A 24,970-nucleotide genomic window follows, 5' to 3' on the forward strand; every position below is an offset into this window, starting at 1 on the left:
TTAAGAGGAGGAAAGTATTCAATATTTACTGTGTAATGCGGATTTTGAGGTGGTGGGCACTAAAATCTGCAAGTTATTCCCTAAAACGTGTTTTCGGTGTTATTTATTGCATCGAAAAAATAACAACCCTTGCGGTATTGTCATGTATGAGTTGCTTGTACCTCTGATGCTCCATACTGTACTAGGTTGTCAACTCTACGAATTGGACGACTCATTCTATGGACAGCAGCTTCACTCTGCACACCTGCACCTATTCACATTTCTGATATTTTTATATCAATCCACGCTCACCTAGCTGCTATCAGACAAATGACCCGGGTTCTCGGCATTTCCAATGTCGATGTCTTATCCCCCAAACCCACGGTGCCGACTGTATGTCAATGCTGTTGTATTATTGTTTTCAGTTCAACGTACATGGTTTATAGAAGCTGCACCTTAAATGCTTCCCGTGTTCTTATAATTGAAAATGCAAACATTTCTGCACAGCACTTTGAAATTGCTTCTCTCTGTTATTGTACTTTTATATTTACACTCTGTATAGCACCCAAAAAACCTACACATCCTGTGCTCTTGTTATTTTCACTGCTTGGTACAAGACTCTAAACCCGAATGCGTGCAGTTTACACTGTATAAATCAATAAATAAATCAAGTACGCCTCCCCTCCTTGGAATTGGAATTCCTCACAGAGCGTGGCACTGGCAAGCCCCCTATCCTGCAGCATTTACTCTAATGAAAATGTGGCTCTTTCACCACTCACACAGCCCAGATATCTAGCACAGCCTTTGCAAGCCGACATTGTTCGGGGCGTCTGTTTATGCCTATGAGATACTGTGGCATTCAGTGTTCAAACTGAACACTTATCACGGATTGTTATTGAGACATAGCTAATAGTTCAAATATGATGCCCGTGTGTGACGATCTCACTCTAGTGGTTGTATGTAATAGGGTAACAGTTGTGATTGGAATAATGTGCCCCTGTATAATGTGATTCACTCAGAGGCTGAGGTATATATGTATAGGTAAGGACCGCCCTCCCCTAGCTGGGAGGGGGAGGGTCCACAGTTGGTTTAGAAAATAGAACAATTTCAGAGCAGATTAGTAAAATGTATAAGCATAAAATAGGTAAACAATAAAAGCTTAAACACTTGGGAAATGTAAAGGGATTTGACATGGGGGACGGGAAAGTTTTTGCTAGCTGTTGGGATCTGTCCCTGGCTCGCGCTTAATTAACCATGCGCTCGTGCTGGGGATAGCTCTGTTCCATCTTGGAGTGTGTGTAACCGGAGTTCTGAGTCGGGCAGTTGCTGCCAGGACTCGGACGGTGTGAGACTCAATAAACCCGCTCTCCTTACTTGAGTGATCGTCTTTTTATTGGCGACAAGGTTGTCTCACACCTTCGTTCTCCCCTGTTTACCTGCCGACTACTGATGTTTTTCCGCCAGTTTGAAGTTTCCTGGAGCCTGCCAGTCTTCCGACGAAGTTCCCCTGCGTCCTGCTGTTCCTGCGTCAACGCCACTTGTGGTCTGAATACCGCATTGGCCTTCATGAGATTGGTATCCATTTTTGCTGTCTTTATCCAAAATTGCTGTGACCTCGACTGAGCCCGTGACGTCACCCCAACTGTGAGTCCTCGCATCTATTTCTCGTGTGCAAGCGAATGCTGCCTCAAGTGTTGGCGCGTTCTATTGGTTTCGTCCTCACGCAGCCTGACGTAGTCATCACGCTACGCGATGGCCATATTGACTTTACTGTTGTCTCTGTTTCCATGGGAACGCGCATCACCAGTGTTGCGCACACCTATAACCTCTTAGCAGCTATGGAACGTCCAGCTCCAGTGCTGAACGTTCCATTGCGCAGGTGAGGTTCGAACGTCCAACGGCCGACGGCAGCACTCCTGAGGTAGTGGTGCCGTCGGCCGTTGGAATAGGCGCAGCACCTAAGAGGTTAATTCAATACTCGTTCCATTTGTGGCACTTGCGCTCGTAATACCAAATTAAAGCCACAATCAATAAAAACATTAACATTGCATAAATAAAACCTAGTGGCACAAGCGCGCTAAAGTGGAGAAGTCAAAGGTAATCGCATTCAGAAATCTTCACTACAAAGCCTCTCATTACTTGATAGTGCTTGCACAACAATGACACGCACACTTTGTCCTGACTTATGCAGTAGTGTGTGCACACCTTTGATTACTAAAGGTTCATACTTGTTTAATAGTGACACGTCTACTTATTTTGATCTGTGCATTCAGTAATGTGCACACTCTTGATGTTATAACTCCACACTTCAACTGTTGTATATTCATTATTGTGGGGCAGCAACTCACCCACGCTCATGGATCGTGTATAAGCGCCTCCTCCTTTTTTACAGTCAGCTGGCACACCACCTGTACCATGGAAGCAGTGGAAAGATACTTTTGAGGCATATTTAGACGCTATTGATGGTGACACCTTCACTTCCAAGAAAAAAAAGCACTTTTAATCTATAATCTTGGCACTGAGGGCAGAAACATTTTGAAGACTTTGTCACTCGAAATAGTCAGTACTCTAGTCAGCGGTGGTGATAACGGTGATTCTCTTTTAATTGATGACTATGCTTCTTTAGTAAAAACTCTAGATAAGAGATTTTGTCCCAAAAGAACTGTCGTACTTGAACGTCACAAGTTTCTTCAACGTGCTCAGACTCCTGGCGAATCCATTGATGATTTTGTGGCAGCTCTTCAAATTCTTGCCATCAACTGTAATTATAGGGAGTTTAGAGACGAAATTATACGCGATCAATTAATTGAAAGAACTTGTAATAAAAAGATTCAAGAAAAATTACTTGCTTCTGGTGATCCTGATTTAGAAACCGCTCTTACACTAGCTAAAAGCATTGAACATTCACAATTTTGTGTCAAGAAAATGAGTTCAACTTCTTCAACCACGGAAGTAAAACTTTTAAACTCCAGACCTCTCTCAAAAACCAAACCTAATGTACCTACAACCAGCGGTACTCGCTCTATTACACCCTTTACTCCATCGAGTGGTAAACTGGAACAGAATGAACTCATGTGTTTTCGCTGTGGTAGTAAGTCACATTTAGGCAATGCCAAATTTTATTTTGCCCTTAATCAAACCTGTTACAAATGCGGAAACAAAGGTCACTATTCTCGGATGTGCAGAGCTGCTTTTGTAAAAAAGAATTCTACCCAAACTGTGAAAGCCATTACTGAAGATTCTGATGAAGAACGCTATGATTTATTAATGTTGTCTTCTTCCTCATTCGACACAGGTGTTGTTCAACTGTTTTCTTTGTCCAGTCTCCACAAAAGGAAATCCCCTTCTTGCCACATAGCTGTTAATGGCGTGAGTCTCAAATTTCTAGCAGATTCTGGGTCTCCTTTTACCATAGTGAATTTTTCTGACTATATTAAAATTTCTGGCACACTTTTGGAACCCTTCAAGATTAACATTTTTGCATATGGCGGCAAAAGAGTAGAAGTACTTGGTAAATTCACTGCTGATTTGAATTTCAATTCCGATCACACAACAGGAGTGGTATTTGTGGTTAAAAAAGATGCTAATTTATTAGGGTGGAACGAACAAGGCGATTTGAACATTATCCTGGATCCAAATCATACTGATATAGTGGTATCCCGCAGTACCCTATGTGAATTTTACAATTCCACTTCTAGCACACCTAGTGCTCAGACTGTTACTCAGATTTCCAATATCAAGTGGGCACATATGTTTCCTGAAGTATTCAATGGTGAGCTTGGTAAACTCAAAGGCTTCCAGCATCATATTGTGCTTAAAGAGAATGCCAAACCCGTTGCTCGCAAGGTGCCCTTGAGTTTACGTCCAGAACTTAAGAAGGAATTGGAAGGTCTGTGTACTGCAGGGGTAATCGAACCAATTGAAGGTTCTGAGTGGCTCGCCCTCATAGTTTTGGCACGTAAATCTGATAAATGCCTTAGAATGTGTGTTGACTTAAGGGATCTCAACGCGAACATCTGGATCGATCGTCAACCACTTCCAAACATCAATGAGATGTTGGCCACCCTTGATGGTGCTAGATTTTTCACTTGCCTCGACATTTCATCTGCCTATCACCAGATTGAGTTGTGCAAGGAGTCAGACATCTCACGTCTTTTGTCACCCCGGAAGGTGCATATCGTTACATCCGCATGCCATTCGGTCTTGCCTCAGCCTTGGCTGTTTTTCAGAGATTCATGAACAATTTGTTTAAGGACATTCCCGGTGATGTCTTCTTCCAAGGCGACATCCTTATTCATGGAAAGACTGAATCGGAGCATGATGAATGAGTTAAACTGATTTTGAGTATCATAAGATCCAGTGGGCTAACTTTAAGGGAGGACAAGTGCAAATTTCTCCAAAATGGGGTTGACTATCTTGGCCACCATATATCTCACAAAGGGATTGAGCCAAAAATTAAGATCATTGACGCCATTCAGAACACACCCATCCCCTTGAATAAAGATCAGCTTTGCTCATACCCAGGGTTGGTGGAATAATACTCCAAATTTGTAAAGAACTTTTCCACCAAAACTGCTGCCATGCGCAATTTACTAAAGAAAAATGTCAAATTTATTTGGGATAATGACTGTAATAGTAATTTTGAAACCATCAAACAAGAAATTGTTTGTGCTCACCCTTTGAAATTGTTCAATATCAATGACCTATGTATTTTATCCACAGATGCCAGCAATGTAGGCTTGGGAGCTTCTCATGCAAAGAAGGGGTGATGGTCGGGAGGAAACCATAGCGTTTACCTCCAGAACCATGAGGGGTGCAGAAGGGACCTATTCCACTATAGAAAAGGAAGCTCTGGGAATGTGGTGGGGAGTCTGCCATTTTACAAATTTTCTCTGGGGAAACAAATTTATCTTAAGAACCGACCACAAGCCTTTGGTCGATTTGTTCACTACCAAAGGTGGTGACAAAGCTACTCCACGCATCTCTAAATGGCAATTCAGGTTACAGGAATTTCACTATAAGCTCCAGTACGGGCTGGAGCGAAAAACTTAGTAGCCGAATGCTTGTCCAGACATTCTCTTCCGAGCATTGATGACGATTCTGAATGCGATGACTTAGAGGTGATTTGTGCCGTGGGTTCCTTGGACAACACTGTGGGTTGTGATCTTTCTGAACATGAGTGGTTAGAAAGCATTATATTGGATGCTGATATGGTGAAAGTCATCGACCTTATGAGTGTGTGGCCTTATGACAAGGATTGTTCCCCGGAGCTAATACCCTACAAGAGAGTTAAGGATGAGTTATCTGTAGTGGATGGAATATTGAGAAGAGGGGGGTCATTGGTGGTTCCTTTTTCAATTCGCAAAAAGATTTTGAGTTTAGCTCATGAAGGGCATCCAGGAATTCGAGCCAAGAAACACAGAGTGAGGCAAGATTTTTGGTGGCCAGCTCTTGACAGGGATGTTGAGCATTTTGTCCGTGACTGTTGTGCATGTGTTGTCAGCGACAACAAGTCTCAAGTGACTTGTCCCTATCCTGTACAACCGGTTGTTGTGAAGAACACTCCCTGGTCCAAATTAGCATTAGACATTGCTGGTACGTTTGGTCTTATTAGTACCTCTCCCAAGTATGCCCTTGTTTTAATTGATTATATGTCCAAGTGACCAGAAGTCAGATTTGTTGACACCATTAATTCGTCTGCTGTCATACGTTTTTGCAGGATGTTTTCCTTAGGGAGGGTTTTCTGAAGAAATTGTGTCCGATAACGGGACGCAGTTGGTTTCATCTGAAATGACCAAGTTCCTCAAGGAGGCTGGGGTTAAACATATTTCTACGTTGCTTTATCATCCCCGCAGCAACGGTTTGGTTGAGCGCTTCAACCATGTTGTTAAGGAACACTTACAACTTGCACTAGTCAATGGGTTGCATTGGCGCCGTGCTGTTAGTGATATGTTGTGGGCAGTGAGGACCACTCCTCATGTTTCTACAGGTGTTGCTCCATTTACCCTGTTGCAGGGAAGAGTTGCTGGGTCCAAACTAAACAAAGAATGGATGTCCAGGAGAGTTGTGAGTGCTGAAAGTTTATCTGTTGTAGCAGATGTCAGAGCTGCTGTCCAAGCTAAATATAACACTAGACCTCCTGCTTCCTCTCCAATCAAAGTTAAGGAAGGGGATTGGGTGAGGATAAAAAAACCTGGTTTTCTCCGCAAAGGGGAATCTCGATTTTCTTCTCCCAAGAGAGTGACAGGTATAAGAGACCATGTTGTTGTGTTGGATGATGATAGAATTTGGAACAAGAGTGTTATTTCTGTTGCGCCTGATCCCATGATTGAATGTGTCAACAGGAGGTTCAGGATTCATTCTCCTCTTATTGCCAGCCCTTCTAATGTCCATGGGAGAAAAGTCACACGGTCTGATTATATTCCCCCAAGGGAAACCTCTTCCAGGGCGAGATCTGTTCCTACCAAATTTAAAGATTACAAAATGTGGTACATTCTTGTATTACTGATTTCATTCTTGTTATTTGCATGTTTTAACTTGTTTCTCCTTATAGGATGTTCATTGCATGCTGTTTTTTTCTTTTCCCTTTTATTAATTCTTATGAAAGAAGGGGGTGTGTTGGGATCTGTCCCTGGCTCGCGCTTAATTAACCATGCGCTCGTGCTGGGGATAGCTCTGTTCTATCTTGGAGTGTGTGTAACTAGAGTTCTGAGTCAGGCAGTTGCTGCCGGGACTCGGAGGTTATGAGACTCAATAAACCCGCTCTCCTTACTTGAGTTGTCGTCTTTTCAATAGCCTTACATTAATTTGTGGGAACAGCACGAGTACAGTGAAAGATGCTAGTATATATGATTGGGTGGCCAGAAGTGTTCGTGATACACAGATTCCTGCAGATGTATGTGCATATGGCAGACACCCATTTGGGCCCTATCATTGGTGTGCCACCAATTAAATACCAGTTCACAATCCTTTAGGATGGGGGCAGTATCATTCCCATAGGAGTACAGCTTCACCCTGAGGCAGGAAAGCAGGAGTCAGAAGCGTTACGTGTTCCCTAACATGACTCACACTGTTTCTGTTAAAATAATGACATTTATCATATCTCCTGTCAGTTTTTTCATTGGGTCACATGGTTACTGCCACTGCATGGATCCTTGGTCATGTTTTCAGGTGACATTCAAAGTCAAATTTTGGCAAGAACCAGTTTGCAAGAAAGGCAACAGAAGCTGACCTTCAGTTCTACTGAACTGTGAAGGGAGGTCTTTGCTTGGATGGTCTACAGCCACCAGCAGTCATCATCCTCCACATAGATGGGAACGATTTGGCAATGTTAGAAAACGTGCCTTATTTGAACGGACTCGGCCATCGCATGGTCCCACTTCATCCTGAGGGCCCGCCTCGAGATGGGACCAGTTTCTTGAGGGTCCGAATAAGTTGGTCAGGCCCCTTGAATGCGGAACAGTTGTTGGTTCACAGGGATGGGGAGCCTTTAGCTCCAGCCGGGGCAGGGGTCCTGTGGTCTCTATTGGAAGGCTGGGAACGCCCAATACATCGATAGTCCATAGCCAAACAGGGTACTCCATTACATGACCCAGTGGGTGCCAGGGGGAATCCCTTTATTGGATGGCTTTGGCATGGTTATTTGGGGGGCCAGCTGTTAAGCTGGCCTGAGCTCCTTCGGTCTTCAATCAATGTCACAAGTGCTTGAGGGGTGGTCAATCATGACACCTTTGGAGCATTTGCTATGACATTTTATGTATTAGCTATGGAGTGTCTGCTAGGAAATGTAATGAATCAGTCATGGCCATGTGATAATCACAATGCTGCAGTGCAAATATTGTAACTTCATATGAAAACTGAAAATGCGTCGTGTTTATGAAGTGCAATAAAAACAGCCAGAGAATTGTATATTCCCTAACACCAGAATTTTGCATTGGGTCCTTTTGCAGAATCAGCTATATGTTTATGAGTGCGTAAATATCTGTCTGGCTTGAGATATGATTGGTCTCGATGCGGTCCCCCATCTGTGACAATCACCCTCAATTGGCTGAGAAATGTTAATGCAGGGGATCAGAGCGACTATGATCAATGCAATAATGCATTACTTATCTCTAACTCCCTGAATTTACAGAGGAGCCTACGATGATTATCATCATATCAACACAGTGAAGATTGTGATGTTCCCTGTTACACTGTGGCTCAAAGTGAAGTACTGACGTTATATTCGGGGCACTTAGGCGAGATAACTCGGGCCTAATAGAATGCCACGGAGCCAAAGAGACACATAGCTCATATGCATTATTAGGTCTTGAAGCTGACCACAAGCTGTCAGGTCTCCTTTTATTTATTAACTCAGCAGCATTTAGCCTCTGATGTATGAGCTAGTTACACGATTAAATTAGGTGTTGGGCAGGGCTTTAAGTGCTAGGGAATAAGTGTATGGGGTAGGCAGGTTTCTAAAAATGGTGTGGCCTAAGAAGCATAACTAAGAATCCTTTCCAAGAGATGTCCCCTATATAGCTCAGGGAGTGGCTTAAAATGTATAAAAATTAAACTACTGTGCTTTCTATAGTGTACCACCCAACCAGTGTTTTGGGCCACTAGATGTATGCCACATTAAAGCACCAAATTATGCAGCAGGGTTGACTAAATTATGCGGCTTAAAAGACAAATCATGTATAATGCAGCACATTTTATTATTGTATTACTTCAATATTTTGTTATTTTTACACATGGTAATATTGTCACCTCTTTAGTACCAGTTTGACAACCAACTACAGAAATAAGCAACTGAAAGATGACTAGTAAAGCTTACATAAGGGCTTTCACTGCGCCCCATCTTATGTCACAACCTTTTTGGTAACTTTTGATCTGTTCGAGCTAGAATTGGTTTAGTTAAACTCTGCAGATTATGCAACAGAAGATTAATTATATGGCAAATGCAACAAATCTACAAATATGAAAAAACTGCAGCTGAGAATAGCGAGATTTTAGTGTCCCTGCTCTCTGTGAGCTTTCTGTATTACATCCAGACATATCACACTGTAATCTACATGCACCTAAAACAAGTCAAACGTATTGGCTTTGCCAAATAACACCTATTTTGTTGTGAAATAATTTGAATTTCTATTCAATTTAATTCTGAAAATATGAAATTGTGAATTAAACATTACTAAGGCTTGAAGAAGGAGTAGTAGTCTTCAGAGTGTAACAATCACTCCTGCTCACTCCAAATTCCTTAGCAGTTTCACTTAGACATTTAGGCCCTTTTTCGCTCCTCATCTATCTGAAATCCTTCATCTGCATATCCCACAACTTATCTCCTTTGTCTTCAGCACCCTCTTTTCACTCTCTTCTGCACGTAGTTCCTTACAGCTCCTTCATCACACCCCCCTACACACAGCACAGTCAGCTGTACTCATTGCATTTTCTTTTACTTTTCCTCTGTCAATATTTGCCAGCTCACACTCTCACACAGAATCACAATTACAAATGATACGTGTGACCATTGTTCTGTGAGATCTGCAAAGTGGCCAGGTTTGGATAAGCATGTCTTCTGAACACCTTTTTGACCCACTGAAAGACACTGTGAAAACTCATACTGCCTTCAGCCTAAACACCAGAGGTCTCAATCTGGCCTGTCATAAAGACCCATCAACAACCTGAACTCTCACAGGCACAGAGAGGCGACTCATTTCACACAATACACTATACAAGAGTAATATGCCGAGTGAAAAATAACATCTTGGAAAAGGCAAACACCCTTAGGTAAATCAAGATTAAGCAAAACATGTGAACTGGTCACAGGAACTACATGGCTGACATGTATCCCCTTAAGATTTTATAAAGTTATCACTGTGAAAATTCCACACCATTTACCCCAAAGCATCATAGCAATTTGTTCCGTTGACTGTGGCCAATTGTATACCTTCTTTCAATATCCTTATCCATCTCTCCACTATGCCATTGCTTTGGGGATAGTAAACTGATGTACAACTATATTCAATTGCATGGCTAACCAAAAATTTTAAACCCCTGGAACCAGGGATCAGGAACCTAGCTGTTAAGTAACCAGTATTCGCAACGCTCACTGGGGTTGGAATAGTTATGTTTTTTAGAAAGAAAAGTTTTCTTTCTTGAGTACCCTCACTCACCATGGTTTCCCCACGGTGACATGCTTTATCATTGGGGTCATCCCAGTCCTCTACGGACTGAGGCGTGCTACGACTTGCGAACTGCGTTGCAACATTCGAACCGCATATTGGAGAGTGTGCGTCCAGTTGTTGCTTTTGTGCTGTAACTTATTTAACTCATTGTAACTAGGACCCCAGTATTCTACCCCGTTTTTAATTTTGCCTCCTAGGAGCAAGAATAAATTATTGTAGCCCACTAGGTAGGTTCTTTTAACCCACTTAAAATAATTCCACTCCACTTCACGACACTGAGTGCACTACACATAGTCCATCACTTACGTGCTTCTACGTAGTTCGCAAGTCGTAGCACGCCTCAGACCGTAGAGGACTGGGATGGCCCCAATGATGAAGCATGTCACCGTGGGAAAACCCTGGTGAGTGAGGGTACTCAAGAAAAAACTTTTTCTTTCTAAAAAACATAACTATTCCAACCCCAGTGAGCGTTGCGAATACTGGTTACTTAACAGCTAGGTTCCTGATCTCTGGTTCCAGGGGTTTAATGCCTACGTACATTTTGGAGGGTGAGCCAAACCTGTTTTTCCTTCTTTCTCCCTCTTTACTTTGAATAACCAAAAATGCTGTCATTTTTCTAGACATAAGCTAACCTCCATTGTCCAGGACTGTACTTTTGGGAGAACTTTGTCTTTGAAATACATCCAGTCAATATGTTATACCACACTCAGTGGACACATCATACACCAGTTTTATATCTGACCCTTATGAACATTGATCTATCAACACAAGAAAGTACAATAGCAAATGGGACCTGCTATATAGAACAACACCCTTTGCTAAACTTTCCCGTGTCTAGGCAATAATTTGCAAGGTTGTGCATTAGTTTTTGTGACTCGTTACTTACAGCCCAATCTATACAGGATTTTACATTTTCTTCCATAGAAATATCAGCCACCAGGAGTGTCACCTTCCTCTTCATACTAGACATTCCTGCATGACCTTTATGTGAAATGTCAAATCTGTAGTCTTTCTTAAACTAAGGGGTATCACAAGTTGATTACCTCTTAAAAGTAATCCATCCATCAAATATGTATTAACAACAGCAATGAAATATGAAACAAGATCTCTGATAATAAATTCTTTATTGGCTAGTTAGTACTAATATACTACATAACCTTCAACACAGATACATATTTCCTGTTGCTTCCTTCCATTCCTGCTTGGTAACATGGCCCATTGAAACTTTACACATAGATACCACTTTACCAAATTAATGCTGCTCATTTTCCCATAGCTTCTCCTCTTTCACTGGAAGTCTTGATTGACAAATCAGCTATAACATCCCCAGCCCCTGGAATGTATTCAACACAAAAAGGTAACTCTTGCAACTTGTATCGTCACCTAGCTACCCTTGGAGTGGATCTTCCACATCCTCCCATGGTGAAGTAGGATTTATCATCAGAAATTACAGTAAATTGTGATCTCTAAACATTTTCTAAAATAGTTAATGCTCCACCTGCAAGCTAGATTTTCATTTTCTAACACTGAATAATTTATATCTGCAGACATAAATGCTTTATTTACAACATATATCATGACAGGCATGATTATACCACGGTCCAGGACCATATGATGGCACTTACACAAACCAATGCAGTGTCTCCAACCACCCACAAGGTGGGAAGGGCACTGTTGGCCGGTCTGTTGGTAAAACACATTGAGGATTGTAGCAAAACAATAAACATCAATAAGCAATAAGAACAGCAGCAGCTACAATAACAAGAGAACCCGATCAGCGGAGTAGGGTGCTGGCACAGCGCCATAACCACGTCAACCAGGGTTGAGTGGGGCCAGGGGGGCGACGCACACATTCCTGGACCATCACAGTCTAAGGGGGCACCACCTACGGTTCAGGCAAGGAACTAGGCTGCAACAAGAGTGGCTCCCCGTCCATGGCCCCTCTAGCATACAACCATCCCCAGAATTTACTCTCTCAGTCCCCTCCTCTCCTCATCATGGGTTTCTGGCAATTCTCCAGTATCAGCCGTAGTGGATAAAACATGACCAGTTGCCGGAGGGGCATCGTCTGGCTCCGTTGCTGTCAACTGATTAACCGTCTCCTCCCATTTATCAAAGTCTCCTTCCGTATTCTCATCAGTTCTTACCATGCACCCACATAGCTCTTCTGTCAAGGCCCACTCTTGTTAAGTCCTCCCGCCATTTGCCCACCAGGTGGTGTGGCCGCCGTCCAATGGACGGCTATTTGCAGCGGGGCCAGCACTAGTCCTAGGGTCAGAGAGCAAGCGGAAATCTTTGCCTCAGTTCAAGGGGTTAGGATGAGAGCAAGCAGTGTCTTGGACAGGATTTCAGCAGCAAGCCAATCACCCTCCGGAGCTTCTCAAGGGTTGCACGCCAGTATACTCCCAGCGACAGGCAGTCCCAGGTCATGTTTAGGAACTTCGCTGGACTATCAGCATATCACGGGTATCCCTCACTACGTGCAGTAGTCTCTGGGCTGTTAGATATGTGCAGTGTATGTAGTGGAATTGTGTACGTTTAAACCGAGCATTACACGCTACTTCACTCACCTGTGCACATGCTCATCCCATTCTCGGTCAGTCAGTGGGCTCTCAAGGTCTGTGTCCCATAAACGGTGCAAGCGTGTGAGATCCATATGTCCATACGATTTGAGGGCCGTGTACACCTGTGAGATCAGACCCCTGCTGGATCCCATGTCTAGGATGAGACTCAATATCTGGGACTCCTTTATCTCCGCGGGAAACTCAGGCTACAGGTCCCGGATCATGCCAGATATCTTGGTGTACTGTCAGGACTGCCCCAGGATGAGGTTGAAGTACTCCCCAGCTTCCGCAAGAGAAATAAAGGTGACGCCTTGATATATGTCCCCAGCACCAGACATCCGCCCTCTGTCCAGTGGGTAATGGCCATTACTGTGTGCATCTGCTGGAATGGGTCCAGCCACCAAAGAGGCAGCTGTTTAGCATAGGGCCGGTGCAGGATACCCCATGTCGTCGCATTCCAGGCAGGCACCACCTGTTGCACACAATGCACAAACAAGCCACGGAGTCCAACACATTGCCCAAGAGCCTCAGCGGGAGGTCCGGCCATCGACCAGTCTGCCCAATAGACGTTTCTCCCAATTCATTCCCTCCTCACACCAGAGGGCCACAAATTGAAGTTGACCCACTAAGTTGTAGAGGTGAAGAACTAGCACCCCCAGTCCGCCCCAATCTAGGGCCGGATGCAGGACAGTGAGTTTCACCTGGCTCCACTTTCCCATCCACACCAGGGAAATCAAAAGGCGGTTAAGAGTAGCAAATGTAGCGTGGGGGGTGTCGCAGAAGGTGTCCTGCAACCTGTATAGGACCGGGGAAGGAGCACCATTTTACTTGAGAGCCATCCACTCCATTATAGAGAGTGGCAGGGTGTTCCAAAAGGCTATTGAAGTCACGAGTCATAGCATAACCCTCCCTATGTTAAGAACTTACTGCCGCTCTGGGGTGTGAGCCACCTGGACCCCCAGGTGGCCGAATGCATTCACTACACAGGGAGCATCCAAATCCGGGAGGGTCTCTCTGGCAATATTTACCAGGGCCGCAAGTGGGAACACAATGGTCTTCTGAGCGTTCACATTATGACCGGATACCGCTCCTAAGGTGGCAATCATCTGGAGGAGGAGGGGCACGCCGTTCTTGGCTGACGCAGGTATTCCACGGGGTCATCCGGGTAAATTGACGCAACTTGAGTTTGGTGGTCATTCTGGGTGTCCCAGGCAGCCAGGTGCGTTCGGAGGTAGATTGCCAATGGTTCCACAGCCAAAGCAAAAAAAGCAGTGGAGACAGAGGACACTCCTGTCTGGTGCCTCTCGCTATTTCCAACAGCTCCGAAACAACACTCCTTGTGTGCGCTCTAGGCAGTGGTGTGGAGTACAGGAGCCACACCCAGCGCAGAAAAAAACGTTCCGAAGCGCATGTCACGCAGCACCTCCCAGAGGTACTTTCAGCTCAGAGAGTCAATGGCCTTTCCAATATCAATGGCCATGAGCGCTCCTTCCATGTCGTCCCTGCTGACGGAATGCATAACAAGGGCTAAGCTCCTCAAGTTCCGATGCATACCCCTGCCTGGTATGAAGTCGGACTGGTCTTTGTGCACCGACTGTGGGGTCGCCCCCCTCTGTCTAGTGGCCAGGTTCTTCAAGAGAAGCTTACAGTTGACATTAATCATCAATAAGGGGCAAAGACCCCGGGTACGCAGGGTCCTTGTACCCTTTGGGAATCATGGATATCTGAAGATCTGAAATGTCTTGGTGCATATGCTATTGTTACCAATTTTCATTTTCGTTATTTTAGGAAAACTGCTCCTAATCCATTGCTGCTAACATTAGTTATATATCAATATGCTATTGGTATCAAATGAGCTTAACCCGTTCCGTGCTCATGACGGAACCACGCCATCATGAGCCCTGGGCGGCGTGTGCTCATGACGGCATGGTTCCGTCATGCGGCTGGTGCTCCGCCCAGGTGGCATTAATTCCCAGCCTGTGTGGGCGAATTATTGAGCGGGCAGGGCCGTGACGAGACCACGCCATCATGAGCACACGCCGCCCATGGCTCATGACAGCGTGGTTCCGTCATGAGCACCGTAGAACCGCGCTCACCCCTAGCTCCCCCGCGCGAAGGCAAAATTTGCGCCACGGCAAAGGGTTTAAGGCAGGAACATCTGCTATGACCTTTTTTACTTTTCAAAATTCTACAGTACACTCCTGTGCCCACACAAATGTTTGTTGTTTTTTATTCATTTATTATGAGAACACTGGAATGTATTTGCCATAATATTCGACTAGCTCTGGATTGGACTTTAATTGGTCTTTTTCCGCTGGTTCTGGAACATCTAATATTGCTTTCACTAAACTTTGTTTTGGAACTATACAATTATTACCAATTGAATCTGATAAATAATCTACAAGTTTAACTTCAAATTTACACTTTTTATTTAGTAATTGTTCAATCATGTGCAAATATAGACATCTGCATCTTTCCATTGGCTTTGTGTACTACTACCACTGGGGATAACCATTCAGAGTGCAGTGGAGTTCCTATATCCCTGATGGGCTCTGCACATTGGAATAATATACACTATAGTTTTGACATAGTACTGAGATCGAGTACATTAAACCTAATTACTTGTGTGTGCCAGCTAAGTCAGAAGTCACTAGAAACTTTCTCAAATGAACAAGAAGGGATTAGTTTCTGACAACCGCATAAACATGACAACTTTGTTTCCCTTAGAGTCGGAACAATATTTTCAGAGTTGTGGAAACAATAGATAACCGTTTCACTCAGTCAATCGTGCACGCTTCGTTTCAACAGAGTTGCACAGAAATAGAGAGACAGGCGTTTTAATAAAAACGGTTTATTGAACAGTCTTATTTCTCATGCAAGAGATATGAACTGCATGACAGAATCGCAAGACAGAATGCGAAGTATAAAATATACAGCGTTAGCAGTAAGATAAAATAATACTGTAATAGAATGTCTTGTAGCTATGACATATATTCATTAAAATACATGCATAAATAACACAAGCTAAAATACTCATCTGGTGCTTATAAAATAATCCTACCCCAGTGTACCTAACCTAAGTGCAACAAGGGAAGAAGTAGGTGCTGTCTTAGTCTGGTTTAGTTATGCAAAGAGTTGCCAAAAGTTTCTCTAGGTTCTAATCAGCTCCATACCTCAGAATGAGAGAGGTTGGTATCTCTTTCCCAGGACTCGACCTCTAACACCCCGCAAGGGGAGTCAGAAACACTGGAGCTGGATTCTCTGCGAGGAGGATGATAGCGTCTGGTCAGTGCGTCAGTTGGGGACTTGACTTCCTTCGGGACTTGCTGTGGCGAGCTGCGTCGTGTAAGTAGGTAGCCGAACCGCACAGTGCCTTGCCATAGCAAGTGTAGGCATATTAACACCTTGAAGGTTTTTATGAATGCCAGTATTGACGTACAAGTCGGGCATAGGAACGTCATGAATGAACCCCTAAGGAATAGATGTTCGTGCATAATAAATGAGTTCTTGGAGAACTCAATATCCAGGCAAGGGGAAGTCTTAAAGGCTTAAGAGTCGGGTTTTCCAAGAACTCATTGTGACGAAGAGGATCAGATGTAGTTGACCATGCCTTTATTTGGTTAGCATGAGCAATGCCTAAATAAGGGTTGGATTTATATGCCTAAATAGGGGCAATGTGAATTGTACCTATATAAGGGCATGAATCGTGAAATTTAGATACAGTATCTAAACCGACACACAACAAGAGGACTCAATCTATTCTATGGCGTCTTCTCTAGATAATCGAATTCTTCTTTCAATGTTATCTTAACTGATATTGGTACATTTCTGACTTGATGTACATTGGCAATTTCTCCCTTTTCAATATCATTGTATGAGTGAATGTTTTGAATAATCACAATTTGTTTGAAAATACATTTAGAAATATGTTTTGTCATTTGGTAGCAATCATATCACCATGAACCGCTAACATGAGATTGTTATAATCGAGAACTTTATCAGTATGGTTACTATCTTGGACCATAATAAAATACATTTGCTGTGGCCTTCCAAGCAAACATGAACCCTCTTTAGCCACATATACATTTGCTTCTATTGCTTTACCTTTATATTCAGTGGTTGAGACAAAATATCCCACCATATTGATGGTTTCACTGCTTTAATCTACTAATTTTATATTTGGTGGATAAAGTCTAACATCAAGAAAGCTCTTTAACACCAGAATCCGCCAGAACTGAGATTTCCTACGGTTCAATTTCCATTGTATAAAATGGCGCATCCATTTTTGTAATTTCTACCACAAATGTGTAATCCTAATTCCCCTTCTCTAGCTAGATTTCTCTTATTTGAATATTCATTTCTTTGCTGAATCTAGTTTCTTGTCAATTTCCTTTCTTTTACACATTCTTGTACTCTATATGTTTGTCCAGTGGCTGGACAACATCCATCATTGGCATAATGCCCCAGAATACAGCATTTAGAACCTACATTGTCTACTCTGTCTTTAAGAATTATTGAGTTGTCGCCGATTTTGCACATTGTCGAGTTATCTACCATTTTTGTCTCTTGTCTTAACTTATTTGTTGTACTATTTGTATACCTGAAGCTTTCTTGCTGAAAAAGTTTCCTAATGCCACTCACCATATCTTTGAATGGTTGCACTAAGGCAATGGATTTGTCTAGAATCAAATCATGAAATGCAAGCAGTATTTCCCTATAACTTGAATTCTTCGATCTATATATTAATTCCGCGTTTTTTTAACTGTGGCGGGTCCGTGACTGTCAACAAAATTAAATAATATTAGCAGATTAAGAAAGAACATATATAAAAAAAGCAAAATGTAACACTAAACATGTTACATTACAAAATGTTCTAAAAATGGCAAGGAGTCTGAAATTGGAGACAAAATTCTGCTGGTATCCTTAACTTGATTTGTGAGAGCAGCACATGTACAGCAAACAGAATATAGTATGGAAAATTGGTAGCCACAATGAAATAACCAACAACAAAAGAGCAAGAAAGACGAAGTGATAAGCTAGAGAGCAGCAAATCAATTTGAATTTTAGAATTAAAAAAATAATTTTGAAAAGCTCAACTCTTAAAATAAAATGTCCTTTTTCTAGATTTGTTTGTGAATTACATAAAATATTTCCTCATTTGTGTATTTGTTTGATGTACACTTATTCTGTGCTTCTGAGTAATGGTTTGAGGTTTGAATTATATAAATGATTGAGTGGGGGTCCCTGGATTCCAGTAATAATTCATTGGGGGTCCAAGGTAGTGAAACGGTTAAGAACCGCTGTACTACATGATGTTGTATCATCTGGTCATTAAAAGATTGACAATTCCATTTCACAGCTATGATTCTTAATGCATTTACATATTAGTCAATTGTTTATTTTGACAATCGACCTCTACCCAATAATATGCATCTTGCAACTACCTGAATACATCTAAGTTATCTTCTTCTTCATTTACAAGAAGGGCACATGTATTAGTGTTCTCTTCCTTTATGTCCCCTAAACAGTGCTCCAGTAGAGCTATTTTATGATCATCAGTATAAATACCCTTCCAATTGCTTTAATATATGCCATGAATCACTACTTCTATTGTGTCTATTCCAGAAATGGTTCACTTGGACATGGTAAATACGTAATTGGCCTGCTAATGTTATTATATGGGTATTGCTATTTCAATGTCTGTTGGGTGTTCCACTGTTTTTGGTTACACAAATATGCGTGTAGTTTCCCAAGTTTTAACACAACGTGTACATAGATGTTTTTTCATATGCTCAATATGGTGGTTAATCTGTGACTTCTGGTGTGAGTTTCAATGTAGGCTTGCAACTTTCCCAGACAAATATGGCTGGCACTACACTCCTGCTTTTTGCATACAGTTTAATAATAGTGTGCGAATCACTATTACCTGATTTACCACGACAAAAGTTATTTTATATCTGGCTCACACTATGCGGTATCCAAAGTTTGGAGTGTGAATTAAAACTGTAAGCGGTCTGGTTTGCTCTTGTGCTGTTGCAGGCCCGGTGTCTTAATTAAGACACAAAACTTCTTCTGGTCTTTAAACCAACGACAGTGCATTACTGTCTTCTCTATTTCCCTCCCTCGGTCACAGCGCACAAAATACCTTGATGAAATTCTTGCACCATTCTACCAATCTTCCTGTTGTTGTCCATCGCTGTTCTTTCCAGACTTCCATTTTCTTGTGACCACCTTGTCCCCAGTTACATGTAGTCCTCTCCAACTTCAGGACACATAGGTAAGTTGATGGACGAAGGTCTATATGAGCATAACAAAGAAATATCTTATCATAAGGCGAGCCTAGGAATATTGGCCTAGACTTGAACCTTGATGTTCGATAAACATTCCAGATCAGCCTGCCATTTCAGATGCCACTTTATCCTCAGTGACAGGCGCTGTCCTTTGAACCAACATCAAGCAGACTAATGGGGACTGGCATGGGAAGCACCGATTTCATGTGCAGATGCTGCATTCTCCTCTTGAATAGGAGCATCAGTCAATCATCAGATGCCACAGACAACTCCGTTACCAAAATCTCCAGTCACAAGCAAAGTCCTGTAGTTCAGTAGTCCTTGATTATGAACATCTGCTCCTCAATCCTGGTACGGTATTATGTGGCTAAAGAAGTGGCAGTGAGGTAGAAAGCAGCCGCACACCCAGTGAGCTTCCGGCCCTGCTAGCTGAGAACCATGAAGGACACACATTTGAAGCCAACAATGTATCTCCATCCGGAAACAGAATGATGTAAGAGCTGAAGTAGTGATGACTTCCTTTGTGGTTGAGGGTAGTGCAACTATTCGAATGTTCGATTACAAGTGCATGGGCATGCATGAGTGACATTTTCCAGTATGTTTAATTCCTTTTGGCTTTTATTTTGAGATGGTTTTTGGAAGGAATGAAATAGGCTTGTGAGTAATCTCTGCTGGGCAGTCCTGCAGGGTATCTTCCAAGCTAGTCTAGGAATGGATGGCGGGGGCCGGTCGTCTTGCCTAGAACGAGAGATCCTTAAAGGGCAGCAGAGGAAAAACCGGACCCAAGGGCTGGCCAAATTAACACCATACCTTGTCAAGTCACCTGCTGACAGATTCCCAGAGGCTTCCATAGCACGTGGCCTGTTTTCAAGGGTTGCCAACCTAGTGGACAAGTAACTGGGCCCCAGGGAAAGACACACTTTTAGGGGGTTCCTTCCCGCAGGCGTTGGACAACAGCCAACGCTGCGCTCATTTGCACTTTTCAGCCAGGGATCACTGCCCGACTTTAAAGTGGATGACAGAGGGAGAAGACTATTATGACACCTGTAGGCGTGAGGTGCTGTGCTTCGCCGCTTGCTGTTCACAATTAGTAAGAGGTATAGGACAATCTTGACCTCAACTCTGGATGAACTGAGTAGCCTTCGCCCAGGAATGCGTGGACAGAGAGATGATAACTCTCTAGTTTGTGTAAGTCCCTAGGGCTAACGCAGCAAGGGACAGAATGATTGTTTATGTGAACCCTGTCTGTGTAAGTTTGTTAAGTATGTGTTGGTTCTAGGTTCTTTACTTTGAATCAACCTGCCTCAACCTTTCCAAAACCAACTTACTACAATGTGTTTTGTTCTTTCCCCTTTCGTGTGCAGGTCCAATCGCAGTTATCATTTCAGGGGTCTCTGGAGCAGACAGTCCAGCTTCAGATGCGGAGGACATACCTTCCCAATGAGTAGTCCAGATCTTGTAAAGCAGCAGCTGCAGCGGCCTGGATTCAGAGTAGGCCCCGAGCAGACGGGCTCTGCCACGGACATGGCGGTCTCAGTGGGCACCGGAGATGGTGTGGAGGGAGCACCGCTCTCCGCTCTTTTAGCCCGAGAACTGCAAAGTAGGCAAAAATGCATGTGCATTGTTAGTTGTGCAGAACCGTGACCGGCTGCGGGAAAATGCTGATGTGCACGTATTTTCTGATGGAAAAGCACACAATAATCGAATTTCTCTCAGGAAACAAGCGGAATTCCGGAATGCAGCGCCTGATTTGCACTGGTACAGTATGCGGCATTTTTTAGGGAAAAACATGCCGTTTCATCCTTTTGAAATGCCCACTCTGTGCTGGGGCAGGGGAGGACAGAGACCACACCAGGCACTTTGAGAAGATATTTTGTTCCCTTTCATGAGGCGATTGCTGTATTCACCTACTAAACTAGTAGCAATGTGGGAGACATTTTTGTGTAAATAGTTAAATCACTAGCTGACACACTGGAGGATACCTCTGTCTGCAGCATGAAAACATTATACCATAAATAAGTGTAACTCAAACAGAATAGAAATAAGGAGGACTCCATCTTTATGATGAAAACATATTGCTTCGTTATTTGTGCAAATTCAGGAGTCTAATGTCTTGAATCCAATAGCGCTTTACATTATACAATGCATTTAGAATGTAAACTACTCTGCTTCGAGGCTGTTCCTTAAATGAAACAGTAGTGTCTGGAGGTCAATAGTGTTGATACAGGGTAAAGCCAAAGCAAATTACTCGTTTTAAAACACAATAACACAAATGGGATGCGCAGAACAAAAGAAAAAAACTTTTTTATTATGTAAAGTGTGTACATATATGCCCGTTTTACACTGAGTACAACCCTCCATGCTTTAAACAAACTATTTTACTGCAGCAAATAGAAAGTGCAGAGTTAATACACCACCACATTGGTGGTCCTGCACATGAAAGACAGAATCCTCTGCTGAAAGTCCATACTTTACTAGCATAGAATGTGTCACAAAATGCTGCATAATTTGCCTTTCCTTCTGGCTTAATTTTGTCATCCATGCCTAATACTTTGCGCCTTTCCTGCCGAATAATTCCAGGGGCCCTCACTGCAGGTTGCCAAGGCAAAGGTAGCAATAAGAATAGGATGAAGAGTTTGAAGGAGCTGGAATGAAGCATAAGATGCATGTTATGCTTTGGTGCAATCAATTCAAATACAAAAAATCGATGAAAGAACAAGGGGCTGGCAAGCAACAATGCTAGGTTGTAAAGATCTGAGGCAAAGTGGGATTCTATACGGAAGGGCTGAATGTTTGACAGCCTCCTCCGTAAAGTGAAAATGAGCCGAGGTGGGGGTGAGTTTATGCCATTTGGATTTATAAACTGCATGACTCATATTAACATATGGATGCAAACCAACCACCTTCAACTTAATGTGAGTAAGACAGAGATTATCTTCTTCAGGAAGGCCCATGAATTCTGGGCCAAGATTCTGAGGCCACCAGTCACTGGCATTTACAGCTTTGGGTCTGCCCCCCCATCTATCTAGTGACCGCTTCACTGCAGGTATAATTCACATTCTTCCGATTATCCCTAAAAGACTAAACTAGTTTCCAAAAGTATGTTGTGTAGAACATTTTTGTCCGGCAGCTCCTCTCTCCCATATTCCCTTTGAACAAAAGCTAGCTCTTCGCAGGCCCCTCTAGCCCCTCAGGACACTGGAGGGAGGCGTTCGAGAAATGCTGTCAAGGCCGCTGTCGACCACTTGCTGGCCAGCGTAAACATCGGTTAAAAAATATACAACACCAGTTTTGCATCCGGCTGGCGCAAGAATGGAAAATGTTTTGGTTTTTTGAAGCGATTAAAACTAAGTTGCACATTGAACAGATGCTCTCCATGTTCACGTTGACCTTCCGCCCCGCCCCATGAAAAAAGTGCGGGCCTGAAGCACGTCCATATCCATCCACGGAGCAAGGAACCCGCTAGTCAAGCAGATGTTAAAACAGCTCTTTAAGGGGCACGCTCAGCAGGTTTATTTAATCGCTAAACCAACAGCCAGGCGGTTACACTTTAACTCTGTACGTTGCGTGATTACCCTGTTTTATGCTGAACTTTCAGTGCGGCGGCGTCTAGTTTTTGCACAGTCAACATTCCAGCTGGCACACGCCTTGCCCTTAAAGCGCGTCTCGGGGCCAGTGCTGCGCTTCTGCCGGCAGTACCAGGAGAGCGAACAGCGCCAGCCGGAGAGGACAGGGGGAGGAGACCAGAGCAGCAGCCGGACACAGGAGTACTGAGGGAGGCGAGAGCAAGGGGAGGGGACGAGCAGCAGAACCAGCCGGGCCGAGGGAGGCGGAGGCAGCCGCACTAAGGAAGCAGCTTGCAGGGGAAGCAGAGCAACCGAAGCGAGGACTGGAGGGGAGGCGGCTTCGGCAGGCTGAAATACGGAGGAAGGAGACCCGACCACAACAACAGACGGGGGACGAAAAGCACGAATTCAGGAGAAACGGGAGAAGGTGGCAGCCAGAACGACTGGAGAACCGAGGGAGACGAGAGCAGGGGAGGGGACGAGCAGCAGCACCAGCCGGGCCGTGTGCAGGGTACCATGGTGGACGGGGATGACACCATGAACACAACAATCTTTCTCCGAGGCCAAGCAGAAATGCCTCGGAGAAACATAGCGTCATTTTGGGATTCCGGGGCGTGTTTTTCTTTCTCTCCTCTTCCAATTGGCTGGAATGTAAAATTCCAGCCAATGGGAAGAGGAGAGTAAGAACATGAAAAAACACGCCCCCAAATCCCAAAATGACGGGGCTTAAACTGACAGATGCCCCTCTTCTCCAATGGCTGGTCTCCGTTTTAGAGCCAGCCAATGGAGAAGGGGGGCGGGTTCAAGCCCCACACTAAGGAGACATAAGATCTCGCAAGCGCAGCCTACGCAGGCCGAGACATGAAAAGGACCATGCTGAAATGGATGCCAAGATAGTGTAAGGCATTAATTGTACCACATACTGTCAAAAGTTTTGTTTAAAAATTGGTCATGCTGATTAAAACTCATCCCCATTTTGACTATGGTGGCAAAATAAGTGGATCTTATCAAACCTGGAAAAGATCAGCCCTACACCTTAGGCTTGATTTATGAAAAAAAGTTAACATTTTGTTCTCTACCTAAAAGTACTTTTATGTTTTATTTTTTTTACAATTCACATACATTCTCATAAGTTGACCAAGAAAGATGCACCAGGTGCAGGTTTCCAGGCATACGTATGTGACATCTCTTGTGGGTTCTTATTACCCCTTAGCAGAAATCTAAATAACGCAGATTTAAACACAGGGGGGAAAAAAACAGGGTGCAAATGCACATTTTCTTATTGTCTATTTCTCGGTAAGAACACATTTTCCCCGGTAGTCCTTTGTCTGCACCCCCAACTGAACTAGAGGTGATCCGTTCCCCTTCCCGTTGCGGCAGGGGAATTAAACCAGCCTTTAATTTTCCAACCATTTTTTGGAGAGAAAAGGTCGGATCCAAAGTTGAACCACTCCTTGAAACATACACTACCTGGAGCTTAAAAGGTTATTTATTCCTGTGAGTTTCTCCGCACTTGTAGCAGAGAAATCCACAGTCGTAAATCCATTAATGCTTGACAGGAATCCTTTAGTTAACTGCTGTTAGGTGTAAATAGAAGTATTTTCACTTTTCAGCCATAAACAAGCGAGCGAAGATACCTCTGTGCAGCCGCGGCCCGTACGAGTAAGGCGAGTAAGAGCGGTGTGGTGGTGGGGGGAGGGGGAGGGGGGATTTCGACAGACGACCACGAGGGAAAATTATTTCTTTAACCTCATGCGCGCTAGCGGAATTCCGCTCGCACGCTGAGATTTTCTAAAACGCATGTTACGTGACGAGCTGGGCTCGTCATCAGCGTGCGAGGAGGCTACGCCATGACGAGCCCAGCTCGTCATCAGCGTGGAAGGGGTTAACTTTCCCTCGTGGTCGTCTGTCAAATTCCCCCTCCCACCCGGCCCCAAAGCTCTTACCTGCAAGGTCCGCGGCTGCCTCTGTGAATCAAGCACCTGTGTCCTGCCACACAAACAGCATCTTAACTAAACTGTTAGACAGTCAACATCATGGATAAGGTGTGTCCCTAAATCATAGACAGACATTTTCCCCGCACAACCCCTGTTGCACTCACGTATATGTCAGAGAGAAACCTACCCTTTGCTTCTCTGGATCCACATACCGAATGCCAAAGTAATCTTTCTCCAAAAGGTTCAGGTGGTGGCACAGCAGATCGAACAGGTACTGTCCTTTGGCATCTCTCTGAAAACAGAAACATTAAAAAGAGTTAAATAAAGAGACATTTATCACCAGATTGTTGTATATAGTAATTTTTAATTTTTTTAAGCTTGTTTCATTTAGCATGTCATTTGTTTTTGGTTTAGCATAATTTTACATTATTGATTTAATCCTTATTGTGATTCAATTATTTCGAATGC

The 24,970-nt window shown here is 43.5% G+C and overlaps 1 protein-coding gene across 1 annotated transcript in view; it reads right to left on the minus strand.

Annotated features, from left to right (window-relative positions):
• Positions 1 to 24,970, minus strand: part of FRMD5 (FERM domain containing 5) — a 550,452-nt gene that overhangs the window by 254,454 nt on the left and 271,028 nt on the right. The window contains exon 2 of the mRNA XM_086957901.1: positions 24,690 to 24,794. Within this exon, the coding sequence (XP_086814027.1) occupies positions 24,690 to 24,794 (105 nt within the window). The remainder of the gene's footprint in view (positions 1 to 24,689; positions 24,795 to 24,970) is intronic.

Source organism: Lissotriton vulgaris, chromosome 2_1, assembly GCF_964263255.1.
Source record: "Lissotriton vulgaris chromosome 2_1, aLisVul1.2, whole genome shotgun sequence".
In the NCBI taxonomy this organism is placed as follows: Eukaryota; Metazoa; Chordata; class Amphibia; order Caudata; family Salamandridae; genus Lissotriton; species Lissotriton vulgaris.